Raw genomic sequence first — 13961 nt, 5'->3', positions numbered from 1 at the left:
TCATTAGCTTTCCCGGCATTCCTTAAACTCTTGCCTTCTGATAAGCGGAGAGCCTGTGCTGACGCAAGGGCTCAGTTAATGATCATAGAATGTCTGAATCTCTCCAGCGCCCAGGACAGGGCTGGGTGCCCCCGACACCCCAACTCCAGGACAATGCTGCTGGTAGGACATATTCTTTCTGGAACAGGCTGCAGGGAGCCACTCCCCAGGTGTGGCTTTTTAACCCTTTCCATCCCACAGGCCCCTTGAGCATCTGGTAAAGCCTATGGACCTCTTTTCAGAATAATTTTTGTAAATTTTATTTTAGAGAGAGAGACAGAGAATCAGAGAGACAGAGAGCAGGAGCAGGGGAGAGGGACAGAGGAAGAGAGAGACAGAATCCCAATCAGGCTCCGTGTGCCTGACACAGGGCTTGATCCCATGACCCTGGGATCATGACCTGAGATCAAGACTCAAAATCAAGAGTTGGATGCTCAAACCAACTGAGCCACCCAGAAGCCCTAAGAATACTTAAAAAAAAAAAAAAATGGCATTAGGATAATAAAACAATTTTTACTAAAATACAATCACAAAAAATTTGAACCAGTCTGTGATATAGTGCTTCTTCACTAACACACCAATAAGATTTAGTGGTGGGTCTAATATGATCTTCATTTCAGAGTTGTGGTAGCTTAAATCACATTTTGAAATATGTACAGTAACTGTAATATCGATATGAAAAGATCTTTGACTTCCCTTAGTGACAAATCACAGGGACTTCTACCGGTTGCCTGCACTCATGGTCAAAGAAGATGCTAAATACCATTTAGAGATTAATGAAAATAAAGATATAACTTTTGCCCATCCCAGTGTCGTGAATTCTATCCTCAGCCTCCTTGGGGGAGGGGGTCTCAAACACCTGCTTTAAGGCCAAGGGGTCTTGATTCTTTAGATTAGATAAACAAAATCACCAAGAGCTGAGAGAACAGAGCGAAGAAAACTGACCACGCTGGGTTGGGTGAAGCAGAGAGAGGTTTCAAGACAGGTGAGTTTCGGTGCTGAGTGTTGTCAAGGTGAGACCATTTTGGCAGGGAGCAAGGAGCTGCGGTTGAGGGAAGGAAACGTGGGGAGGGTTTTTGCTCTTATGACCAAATCAAAAGCAGCAGGTTAACACAACAGCCACAACCTCATCCCGGAACAAGCCCGCGCCCCCTTTGTGTCTCTTTTGTCGCTGAGGACACCAAACCATTGTCCCTGTAAGACAGGGTACCTGCCCTCAAGCTTCCGCACGAGACAAAACACAAAAGTTAATGAGACAAAATTAAATTGCAATTCAAAAAATGCAGCTGGAAGAATCTGGAACATGCCACATGTCTGGTACACAGTGCAAGCCACAGGCGTTCAAAGGTGTGGGCCACCTCCCCTCTGAGGTTTATGGAGAGGATCAAGTGGGAAAATGCACAGGAGCCCAGCAGGGTAGGATTGCCGGTTACAGCAGGCGCTTTTGGGGATGGCTTGTTGCTCCTCTGGTCTCAGCGATCTTCTCTGTAAAATGGAGATAATAACTAAGTTTGGCACCTGACATATAGGAAGCACTCAATACGGGGAGCCATTATTAGCATTAAGAAAATGATGACAGATATTTGCAAACTGGTTCAAGAGACTGCAGGAGGCTGGAGAGCTTGTTCTTTAGGGTGGTAGAAAAGACTGAATGAATCGAATTCTCGGGTTGGCTCCGCCCTTCACACTGGTTCCACCCCCTTGCTGCCCCCTAAACAGTTGGATGAAATGCACCCCAGGCGTGGGGCCCCCTGCATCTCTGCGCGCGAGTGTGCAGAGGTGGAAAGGTGGTCTCGTTCAGGGCCGGAAACAGCAGCAGCCCAAGGCTGAGCTTTCGGATGTCATTTTCCGGGAGGGTCTTGGCTCAGTCTCCCCCCCCACCTCCGCCGTCCCCCACTCGGCTGGGCTCCTCAGTGCACCCGGGGACCAGCAGCTCGCCAGTGCCCAGGTCAATCTTGGGACGACGAACTCGCGCCCATAGGCGGGGGCAAGCGGTGCAGAAGCCCGCCCTGGTCCACCGCGTGGGGTACGTGCCAGCGGAAGCGCTGCCTTATCCTGGGAAGGTCGATCTAGGCCGCCCCAAGTTGGCGTGGGGGTGGGGGGCGGATGCACCTTCGTACCCTATGGTTCCCCAGCCCTTCCGGGACACCCCGTGGGAATTTGGGGCCGGGGAAATCCGAGTAGGGAGCCGGAGCGGAGCCTCCTTGTGAGAGGATGTGGGGGCAGGGGCGCTCTAACAGGGAAACGTGCGCTGCGCCGGCTGCCGGCCCCTTTAAGGGGCCGGGCTGGCTCTGCGGCGGTTCCAGCTAACCGCGGGCCTGGTGCAGCTCTGCGGTCCGTGTCCCCAGGCAAAGAATCGGAGCCGGGCCGGGCGGCGGGACTCCGCGCGGGAGAGGGCGTGGTCCAGCCGGGAGACAGGCGGAGCCAGAGCTGCAGACAGCCGGTCCACCCAGCCCAGAAAGCAGCCTAGAGCGGGGGTGGGCGGAGCCACCGCCTCCTGGGCGGGGCCCGGCGCTGCGGGCCTCGGGGGCGGGGCCTCGGTCTCGGGGAGCGCCGCAGAGGGCGGCGGGGTGGGCGGGGCGAGGGCAGGGGCGGGGCCTATGTCTGCAGTGGGCGGGGCCCGCCGCAGAGGGGCAGTGCCGGCCGAGAGTCCTCTGCGCGCCGCTGCCGCGGAGCCTCCACACCGACTCTGACAGCCGCGGAGCTGGGACCCGCGACCCTCGCCACCTCACGCAGCCTTCGCGGCCTCCACCGCGGCCCCGAGTCCAGTCCCTCGCCTCGGCGCCCACATCCGGGGGGCGGTCCGGCCGCCGTCGCTGCGGAGGCCGCATCTGGCGCGCATCTGGAACCGCCCGGCCGGCCGCGCTGGAGCCCGCGCCCGCCCTGGCCCGGCCGCGCCGGGAGCCCTGCCCGGAGCTGGAGCCGCATCTGGAGCCGCGGGCCCGGGGCCCTGAGCCGCGCAGCCGGCGCATGGTGAACTCGCTGCTGTTCGGGGAGATGGCCTTGGCCTTCGGCTGCCCGCCGGGCGGCGGCGGCGGGAGCTGCCCCGGCGGGGGCGGCGGCGGCGGCGGGGCCGGGCCGGGGCCGTCGCCTGTGACGGCGGCGCTGCGGGACGACTTGGGTTCCAACATCCACCTCCTGAAGGGGCTCAACGTGCGCTTCCGCTGCTTCCTGGCCAAGGTGCACGAGCTGGAGCGGCGCAACCGGCTGCTGGAGAAGCAGCTGGAACAGCAGCAGAGCGAGCGCGAGCGGCGGCTGCGCTACAAGACCTTCTCCCGCGAGCAGGCCGTGCAGACCGGGCCCGAGCTTCTGCGGCCGCCCGCAGCCGGCGCCGGGCTCGGCAGCGGCAGCGGCGCGGCGGCCGGCGCCAACGCCAACGCCGTGGCCCTGGGCGGCCTGCCCCCCGGCGGCGGCTCGCACCCGCAGCACTACGGCCGCCTGCCCGGGACCATCTGGAGCTACACGCAGGTGCGGCGCACGGGCGGCGGCGGCGTGGAGACGGTGCAGGGCCCCGGCGTGTCGTGGGTGCACCCCGACGGCGTGGGCGTGCAGATCGACACCATCACGCCGGAGATACGCGCGCTCTACAACGTGCTGGCCAAGGTGAAGCGCGAGCGCGACGAGTACAAGCGGAGGTGAGTGCAGACTGCCCTTCCCCCGCGCAGCTCCCGGGGAGGGGGCGTCCAGGTCCCGAAGCCCGCGGAATGCGTGCGTTGGGGAGGGGCCGGGGGCGGCCAGCTGGTCCTAGCAGGTGGGCTGGGAGCTGTGTTTGCCTGGCGCCCTACACGCGCTTGGAAAACTCAGTTATCTAGTTCCAAGAATGGGGGCTGGCGCTGACTACCATAGGGGACACCTCGGCGCTGTCATTGGTCGAGGCAGGTTGCTTTCTAGGTGACATAATAACCACTGGTGTTTTAGGTGATCTCATTTAATCCCCACGCCAGCACAGAGTGTAAGGCATTCTTATCCCCGATTTGTAAGTGAGGAAACTGAGGCACAGGGATGCAAGTGACTTGCCTAGGGTGACTTGGCTGATAGTGGTGAAACCAGGATTTGAACAACTAGTGAACTGAAAGACTTTTGGCTAGTTTGTCTGCTGCTCTAGGTATTTTCCAAGGCTGTAGGGGGTGGGCTCCTCTCCCTCCGCGGGTGAAAAGAAAACACTCAACCAAACTACTGTTTTGTTCCTTGAATTAAATGAGACCACATGTTTGAAAATGGGTAGATTGGTCCCTACCCACTAGGGCCAGAGTCTGCCATTTTGCTCTGGCTCTGCAAGGTCCGGGTGGCGGGGCCGACATCAGACTGGCCACCAGCTTTTAAAAATGCCTCTCTTCATCCCTCTTCACCCCACCCCACGACTGTCCTGGCTTACTGAGCCCCAACAGACTCAGCCCTAAAGGCCCACAGGAGGCGAGGACCTTGGGCTGAAAACTAGACATGGAATGGACCCAGACCACCATCTCTGGCTAGTGTGGGGGGCACACTGCCTGCAGGACCAGCCTGCACATTCCTGCCCAGTCCCGATTCCCCAGCTGGGACACTGACACTGCTTCCTGCTTGCCTGCAGCCTGGCCTACAGGACTGATGGCTCAGCTTTCCAATAAGAGGAGAGGGGTCTGTCTGTAGCTTCTCGGGCCTGGGTGGGGGCAGGGCCCTCTGCCGTCCCCGGCATGGGCAGCTCTCCGCATTGGGAGCCTCTGTTTGGAGCATGTTGCGAGAAGGATCTTTCCTTCTACTCCTTGAGTCCTGGGGCTCGCATGAGCACACAGGTCTGCCCAGGGAGCTAGGTGTGGGTCTCCTTCCTTTTCCTCCACTGGGCTGGATTCAAATGCCGGCTCCATCACCCGCCAGGGAGATTGTTGAACCGTTTGGAAGCCTGTTTGCTCATTTAGAGAGACTGGCGTAATAAAATCTACCCAGGGTTGCAGAAGGGGAGAAGTAATCCGTTGATGTTAAGGACGAGAGGCTGTGTCAGGCCAGCCCAGCGTGGAGCAGAGGCCCAAGTCTCAGGTCTGTCTCAGGCAGGGCCTGAGTCTCAGCGGGAGGTCTTACACCCCGTTGGGGGAACGAGCTCCTCTCCGGGGCTGGTCTTCTCTTGAGGACTTGAGAATGGCCTGGTGGCCCGCCATGGCCATGGGAAGGCTACCTCTGCCTCTGTGGGCAGCTTCGCCGGGGTGGGGTAGGGGAACAGGCACTTGCTCTCGATGGTGAAACACGGAGGGCTGGGCCCTTCTGTCTGCCACTGTTGATTGTGTCGTCATGCCCCAGGCTTGTGCCGTGTTTGTTTTATTGTGTGTGCTTTTTTGGACCGGGCGACTAAGGGGATGGAAAAACCGTGCCCAATCTCAAAGGGAGATAGGTTGGCGTTGAGCAATGCTCTGTTCAAGTTGCACCCAGGGCGTGGGGTGTGATGTCAGCCTCTGGCGTTGGCCTGGAATGAGATGGCCACTGCTGAGGCAGGTGGAGTGTGGGTGCCTTCCTCCCACCCTCTGGGCTGCACGAGCACCTTCCCTTCCTCCATTTTTTTTTTTTGTGAACCGGGGAGGCGCATCTTTTCTGAAGTTGATTCGGGGCTCAAGTTTTTGGATTTTTCCAAAGCAAGTATACTCCCTTCTGTGGGACTCAGCTTCCCTATCTGTAAAGTGAGGGGTGAGTGGGTTAGAACCATGCTCTCCGAAGCCTCATGCTTCCTTAGAGATGCTGTTGGGGAGGGGGTCCTTGAATATTACATGAGACTTAATATTTTAAATTATATTAAAATGTTAAGTATGGTTATAAACATGTGCTCACTTGAAAAAAATTTTTTTTGACATTTATTTATTTTTGAGGGGGGGAGGAGGGGCAGAGAGAGAGGGAGACACACAATCCGATGCAGGCTCCAGGTTCCGAGCTGCCAGCCCAGAGCCCAACGCGGGGCCTGAAGTCACGAACAGTGAGATCATGACCTGAGCCGAAGTCGGGTGCTTAACCCACTGAGCCACCCAGGCGCCCCAACATGTGCTCACTTTTTAAGTTCACGTTAACTCCTTGAAGTCCACTGACACACTAACGTATTAGTAGTTGGCCTCAAGTTAGAGCCACCCTCCTGCCTTCTCTGTTTGTCTGAAGAGTACTCTGACATTGCAGAGCAAACCGCTAAAAACCATTCCCATTTGTAGCTACTTATCTGTGTGAGTCAGGATTTTCGTGAAACTCTGCAGCCAAAACTGGAAACAGAATTAAGTGTCATCTGTAGTCCCCATTCTAAGTGTTAATGAATCAAAATAGCCTCGTCAACTTCACTGATTGAATTTAGAATGGTTATATTTGAAATGTCTATATTTGAACTTACAATATAAATGTATACAAGTAGCATTCTGTTTCTACCTGTTTCTGTATTTGGGCTTCTCATAAGAATTTTCTCTTGGGAGGAGGGCAGGTATCTGAACCACTTAAAAAAAAAGTTAGGGGTGCCTGGGTGGCTCTTAGGCGTCCGACTCTGCATTGGTCATGGTCATGATCTCATGGTTCTTGAGACTGAGCCCCGTCTCAGTTGAGGCTCTGTGCTGCAGAGGCTGCTTGGGATTCTCTCTCTCTCTCTCTCTCTCTCTCTCTCTCTCCCTCTCTCTTTGCCCTTACCTCTGCTCTCTCTCTCTCTCTCAAAATAAATAAACTTAAAAAAAAAATTAAAAAACCACCAGGCTAGATGATCTCAGAAGGTCTTGACAAAATATAATCTTGCATTGGAACTCCCGGCCCACTTCTGGGCCCCTGTCCATGAGAGAAGGCACAGTCTGAGGGATGGGACCATGGGGTTCGCTTGCACTGTTGGCCACTGAAGCCTTTATATCCTTTCGGGATGTCTAGCACGGAGCCCCAAGCCGTGAGCACTGGAAGGCACCTGTGCCAGGAAAGGAAAGGTTCCCGGGTTTCCTCTGGTTCCCCCCCCCCCCACCCCAGAGGAACTCACAGCCTTGGACACCCCCCACTTGCTTCCCCAGAGGGCAGCCTGGGATGTGCAGCTCTGTGTTGTCTAAGCTGGGGGCCTTTGGGTTCCCCGTCCGGGATGTGCAGCCATATCCACCTACCACCACATTATTCCTGCTGTAAAATATCCTTTCACAGATTTACTGCGGTGGAATTTGTGTATCCTAAAATCCTCTCATTTTAAGCGCACAATTCAGTGATTCTTTTTTTTTTTTAAGTAAATCCATAGAGTTGTGCAACCATCACCACCGTCCAGTTTTAGAATACTTGCATCCCCCCCCCCAAAAGATCCTTCGTGACCATTTGTAGTCAATCGCCATTCCCACCCAGCCCAGGCAACACGGATCTGCTTTCTGTTTCTATAGATTTGCCTCTTCTGGACACTTCATAGAAATGGAATCATACCATAGATTGTCCTTTGTGTCTGGCTTCTTTCACTTAGTGCTTTTGAGGTGGATCCATGTTGTAGCAAATTCCAGGAGTACCTTCCTTTAGATTGGCGAATAACGTTCTACTGTGTGGACGGACCACATTTCGTTTATTTGCTCATCTCTGTAGTCGCTAGACTTTAAACACAAAGAGTCACTGGTGAACCGCCTCAGATCGTCTCATGTGCCATCGGTGGTATAGGAGCCATGCTTTGGAAACACGCAACCCAAACCACAGCCCCTGGCCTGTTCGCTATGGCTTTTGGTTTCCCTTTGGTCCAACCAGCTCTGAGCTCTTCACCATGAAATGTGGTTGCCGAAACTGTAACGCCAACAAGGTTGTCAAGCATTGATTTGGAAACCAAAACAAACATCTCTGCCCTGTCACCACCCAGTGCCACCAAAATATCCTGTTCTGAGTCTGCAAGCTGGGGGCTTTTCCCTGGACATTCCTGCTGAATCTATCTGAACTTTAAACACGTGGGGGTTTTTCTGCATCACGTCCAGGAGACCCAGACTCCAGGTCTGGCTCCGCTACTAGGCGCTGTGTGACCTCAGGCCAATTGCCGCCCTCTCTGAGCCTTAGGCCCTCCACCTTTACAGGAGGGGGTTTCCCTTCTAATTCACTCTACACTTTGGTCTGTGACTCCGAGGGGTCCGGGTCAGGGCCCTTCCTGCCTCATGGGATGGCAGTCTGGGCCTCCCCCTCTCCTGCCCCAGGCCCAGTGTGGTTTGGAACTGTCTGGTTTCCTTCCCTCCCCGCTGCAGGTCGCTAAGTGTCTGTGCCTCTGACTCAAGTCAGCATGAGGGGCTTGGTTTGTTTTAACCTGGTGTTTGGGTGATCGGAGCTTCCCTTGAGAGTCAGGAAGGGACCACAGTGATCATTGGATCCTGATGGTTCCCACATGGGCCCTCTGGATCCCCGGAGCCTTGGGGCAATTCTGGGGACAGTGAGCGGGGGTGCCGAGCACCTGGGGTTTGGCTTTCATCAACCACAGAAGCTCCATTTCCGTGAGCTGTCATATTGATCTTCTGAGGAGGATTCAATTGGAAAACAGGGCTCTACGGCTTAGAAAAAACAAAAAAGAGAAATTGCTGATACAGCTGAGTTACTTTCATTTTTGAGGTGGGGAAACTGAGGCCCAGAGGGAGCTGACCCACAAAGCTGAGTTGGGAAGCCTGCTGTCCAAAGCTTTCCCCACCACGCTGAGGTGATGCCCACGTCATCTGCCCGTGGTTGGGTGTTGGGAGAGTTCTCTCCACCTTTCTGTGTCTGCCGTTAGGCATTTTTTAAAAAGCTACTTTCAGGGATGGGAGGGACTTTTGTCACAGCTATTTCTGATCATGAGCCGGAAGGGGCTGGGCTGGGGGCCTGAATGAAGGGCTCCAAGAAGGGCTGGTGGGTGAGCCAGCTGGAGTGTCCCCTGCCTTTTCCCATCACGCCCTGGAAGGCCCTTGAGCAGGTGTTTGCTGGCCCTTGAGTGCCCCAAAGCCAGAAGACTGCCCCGGAAAGCTGGTTGGAAGGTTTCGTTCCCTGCCACTTCTGTTATTTCTGAAGCTGCCACCGATATGGATTCTTTATTTCTGGTTTTTCCGGGAGGCAGCCTGGGATGGTGGAAAGAAGGTTGAAATCCCAGCTTTGCCACTTTCTGTGTGACTGTGGGCAATTGCTTAACCTCTCTGAGCTGCCTGAGCCACCGCTGTCTGTGAAAGAGGGGGAGTAATGTTGCTCCCCTAGGAATCGGGGAGGAATAAATGAGCCCCGGTGACAAGGCACCTGGGGCTCGGTAGGTTCCGGGTTGGTCCCCTCTCTGACCTCCCGCAATGTCTGTTCCCTTCATTTCACAGGGCTTTCCCGGCACAATGCTGGACCTCCCAGCACACCCATTTCAGGACGCGTCGCAGCTCTCTGTCCCGTGGAAGGCGCCAGACATGGTGTTGGGGGAGGAGGGAAAAAGGGCTACTTCTTTGTCCAGCATCTAAGGAGGGTGTTCTTCCTACTCTTAGCGGTTGATTTGTGCCTCCGGAAATCTCTGGCCACCCCCCTCCCACCCCCCGCCCTTTCTTCTAACCTTCATTGAAAGAAACACACAAACCCCCTCCATCCAGCTTCTGGGTATCCTAGAGTCTCTTGGCTGTGCCGGCATTCTCTTTGGGAACACATTTGGGAGGGATTTTCAGAGCCTCAAGCCAGAGGGAGGGGAATGAGGTCCCAGAAAAGAAAGGGAAGCAGGAAGCCTGGAGACAGCTGACGCTGAAGATTCCTTCCCTGAGGAATGTGGGGCGGGGCTTTTGCCTTGGCCACCGGATGCGAGGCCCCTGCCCCCCTCCCCCCGCCCCAGTGCACACACGCACACACACACACACACACACACACACACACACACACACACACGGACTCACACGCTCTCAGTCTCTGTAGGCTCTTGGCCCGCATCCGCACACGTGTCGGCATTTGAAGGACACGGAAGGGTAGACCCAGAATCTGAACGTGCTCTTTGCCGCAAGGAGATGCGTTGACTTCTAGGGGCATTGATTTAAAGGGTGCCATGTGTCCACAATACCGGAGGCTGTGGACTTTGCAGTTGGAGTCCTGGCTTTTGATCACATCGGGGAAGCGAAGCCCGGCTGGTGTTCTGCTTGCTTCCCATGTCATGGATGGCTGAAGGCCTGGGACAGGGGAGGAGGCGCTGTCGTCTCCTCGGCTCAGGACCGGGATGTGTTGGTTTTCCTTGACTTTCTTCTATCAGGCGTTCCTGAGTGCCCACGACCTCTCCCATCACGGCACCCCATACCCTGAATCGCAATTGCCTGGGATGTCTGCTCCCCCACAGACTGGAAGCTTGTGGGGGCCGGTTCCAGGTCTGTGTACTGGCCGAGCCCAACCCGGGCCTGGCCAGAGTCCATGCTGAGCAAGCGTTTTGCGGTGAGGGAGGGCCCTGTGCCTGGCCGCTGTGTGGTGATAGGCCCCCGGTGCGGCCAGGGGACACAAGGCCCAGATGACGCCAGTGGCCGCCACAGACTATATATCTGGGGTCTCGCGGCTCGTGGAGGGAAGGGGCTGGTTTGGAGTCGGGAGACCCGCGCTCCCGGCCCCACGCGTCAGTTGGACCATATTTGAATGGCACCCATCACCCGGTGCTAGACGCTGGGCTCCTGGCTCAGGGGTTGAAAGCTGAGTGACATCGGCCTAGTCACTTTGCCTCTCTGGGTCTTTCTCCTCATCGCTATGCTGAGGTTGTGGGCAGGGTGAATGGGCTCATGCAGCTCCAGCCCTAAGTGAAGTTCTGTAAGAGTTCCACAGCAGGATTTCACGGGGCAGAAACGTGGGTGCCCTGAGAAGTGAGTGGTGCCGGCTTTGTGGGCCGAAGTCAAGAGCCAGGCCGGAGGCTGGGGGGAGGACGGTCAGCGTCTTCGCCAGCCGCCTCTGGGTGTCATGTAACCTCTGGGCATTGCGGGTTGCGCGGGCCAGACGGGAGGCTGGTGAGGATTGGTGAGGCTGCCGCCTGCCCGCCAGAGCTGTGCCCGCCCACCTTCAGGGGGCACGGGGCATTCGGCTTCCTGGGCAGGATGTGGTTTCTCACCCTAGTTCCTGGTACAACAGAGGATAGTTGTCACCCAGCAGTAAACCTGGTGAAGGCCTCTGGTTCCTTCAAGGGGCTGTGGCCTGGCCGAGTCCCCTGGCGGGTGGCAAGGGGGCAGCCGGAGCCCCGTGGAGTCCAGGTCGTGGTCCCGGCTTGGCTGTGCTGTGATCTGAGCTTCTGGTTGTCCGCCGGGGAAGGGGGACGGTGGGAGGATGGGCTGGTCCAGGGCACTGCCAATCCTGGTCTCTCTGTAACTTTGTTGGAGTGGTTTCGGATCCGCACACCATTTAATCTTTGGCACCTCAGTTTGTCACTCCATAAAATGGAGTTTTCTCACGAGTCCTGCTTTCCAGGGTTGCTGTAAAAATCAACCGAAATACGGAGTGTAGAACGTTCTGAAAGAGGTTTAAAAAAATAAGCCATAATGACTTAATAGCCTCCACTGATTGAGCAACTACTATGTGCTAGGCTCTGTAATGAGGTCTTTATTTTTTAAAATTCAAACAAAAATTTCATTTTAGAGAAAGAGCGAGTGGGGGAGAGGGACAGAGGGGGAGAGAGAGGATCCTAAGCAGACTCCATGCTCAGCACAGAGCCCCACGCGGGGCTCAATCCCACGACCCCGGGATCATGACCCGAGCCAAAACCAAGAGTCGGATGCTTAAGCAACAGAGCCACCCAGGTGCCCCTGTGATGGCTTCTTTAAATAAGTGAGAGTTCATTACTAGACAACCCCAAGAGCTGAGAATTAATTATGCCCATTTGGCAGGTGGGAGGTTCTGACAGGTGAAGCAGTCTGCCCCTGATCTTGCGGGAAGTCCGGTCTGCATCTCTAGACCCCGAGTTCAGCGTTCTTCCTCGGGGCGGACGGGCTGGCCAGGTTCCTGCCGCCCTGGGGAAGGCTGGTCCAGGGTGAGGAGGCAGGCTGAGGCGTGGGGTCTCCCCAGCGCCTGTCACAATATTGCCACCACGGGTGGCAGAACAGAAGGCGGCTGCTGTACTGGGAAGTCTTCCCGCTCTCACTTGACGGTAGTTATTTCTCAAGAAGCCAGTGAGTCACCGACAGTGGCAGGCAGATGAGCCTCCCGGGCCACCGTCGAGGGCGGCCTAGCCCCCCTGCTCTTTGGAGGCGATCCTGGTCGGGGACTGGACTCTGGGCAGGGTGCAGTTACTGGTCAGCCACAGAGGCTGGCACAGTGGAGCTTGTGGGCCTGGCAGGGGGAGGAGCGGGGGGGTCCGGGGGCACGGATTATTACCTGTCTGACACTTTCCCCTCCTCTGATTTAAACCTTGTGCCATCTCTGCAGAGGGAAACCCAGGCTCAGGGCACAAGAGAACTCACTCTAAGCCACACAGCAAAGCCAGGGGCTGGATGTGGGTCTCAGAGAAGAAGCTAACGCTCCTTTGATCGTACCCGGCACCTACACCCTCCCAGGGCAGGGGCCAGGGTTTCTCGTCACTTGGTGACAAGCAGGAGAGAGCAGCCGGCACTCTGGTGACTGCAGGGAGACGGGCCTCCGCCCTGGGCTTGGGTCTCCCTAACTTTTACTTTGCCTGGGTACAGGGAACTTGTGACAGTCACTCCGTGCCTCGTTTGGGGAAGATGAGCCCGCTGGGTGTGGATGTCTGAGAAGCTGAGGTTTTGTTCTCCTGGCCGTGGCTGGGCACCCACTGTGCGCCAGGCCCCGTGCTGGGCACTGGGGGGAAGCAGACGTAGCCCCTGCCCTCGGGATCTCAGAGTCTGGGGACACAGGCAAATGTGACGATGCCACCTGACACGCACCCGCTCAGACAGTACCTGTGCATAGTAAGGGCACAATAAATATTAATTCATTAATTAAACAAATATTTATCTACCATTTACTCTTCGTCAAACTGCATTCAAAGCGGTTTACAAACCTTTGGTTCACATGACCTCATCCTAACCCTATGCATTAGGTGCTGTCATTAGCCCCGTTTTAGAGGATGGATCTGAGCTGCAGAGACGTTGAGGGACCTGAGCCCAGACACAACTAGCAGGTGGGAAGCCAGGATGTCAACCCAGGAAGTCAGGCTCCAGATTCAACCTTCTATGCTGTCTCCACGAAGGGACATGTGCCCACTGCAAGTAGCTTCCATGCTCTGAGCCTCAGTTGTCACTCCTGTGAAATGGGGACAGTACCTCTGACCTCCCTGGGCCATTTGGAAGGTTAAATGAAGTGATGTCTGTGGAAACACTTTATAAACTGTTGAGTGTTCGCCCTGGGGGCGTGGGGGGATGATTAGAAGCCTGGGTCCTGCCTACACACTCTGCCGTTTCCTCCCCAGCTTCCCAGGCAGCCTGGGGCTCCTCGAGGCCCCAGGAGATGTCCCATCCTTCCCTTGCCTTTGCATTCACGCCCCCACTGGATCCCCGAGACGGGCCCGTGATGTTGATGTTGGACAGAAGCCCGCAAAACGAGATAGCTCGGGGAAGGGCGCTTGTGTGGCACTTGGAAGCTGGGAGGAGAGGAAGTGGGAGAGTTTCTGCTGCTTATCAGCCATGTGAACTTGAGAGAGTCCTTTGCTCCTCTGAGAAGTGGGGACAGTACTGTGCGTGGGTGGCAGGGAAAGCCAGTGGGATGCTGCTGTTTGGATGCTGGCAGCCGCCGTCGTTGTTATTAAATGAGGCTGGGGGTCCTGGGGAAAGGGGCAGGGGTGGGGGTCGGAGGGCAGTTGGACCTCAGGCCTGGGCAGGAGCCCCTCCGCTTGGCTGCCCCGGGCGGGGGCTGTCTCAGAGCTCTCTCTGAGGTGCTTGCTGAGTGCACTCTGGCCGGCCTGCCTGCGTGCTCCGACTTTGGGATGCGCCCGGTTCACACAGCCCCCCGCTCATCTGCTGCGTGATGGAGAGACGCCCCCGCAGTGGAGACACTGCCTTCCGCCCTCTTAATTGGCCATTTTTATTACTTGGGTTATTTAAGAC

At 56.3% G+C, this 13961-nt stretch overlaps 1 protein-coding gene across 2 annotated transcripts in view; it reads left to right on the top strand.

Moving 5' to 3' along the window:
- Positions 1-2677: 2677 nt before the first annotated feature.
- The window catches only part of IFFO2 (intermediate filament family orphan 2), a 50440-nt gene continuing 39156 nt past the window's right edge, over positions 2678-13961 (top strand). Inside the window, exon 1 of one of the 2 annotated variants that reach the window (XM_043573894.1) lies at positions 2678-3674. In XM_043573894.1, coding sequence (XP_043429829.1) covers positions 3010-3674 — 665 coding nt within the window. In that variant the 5' untranslated portion in view covers positions 2678-3009. The remainder of the gene's footprint in view (positions 3675-13961) is intronic. The other variant, XM_043573893.1, reaches the window with a different exon arrangement.

The sequence above is a fragment of the Prionailurus bengalensis genome, chromosome C1 (genome assembly GCF_016509475.1).
Source record: "Prionailurus bengalensis isolate Pbe53 chromosome C1, Fcat_Pben_1.1_paternal_pri, whole genome shotgun sequence".
NCBI lineage: Eukaryota > Metazoa > Chordata > Mammalia > Carnivora > Felidae > Prionailurus > Prionailurus bengalensis.
This window is presented reverse-complemented; position numbering and strand designations above follow the sequence as displayed.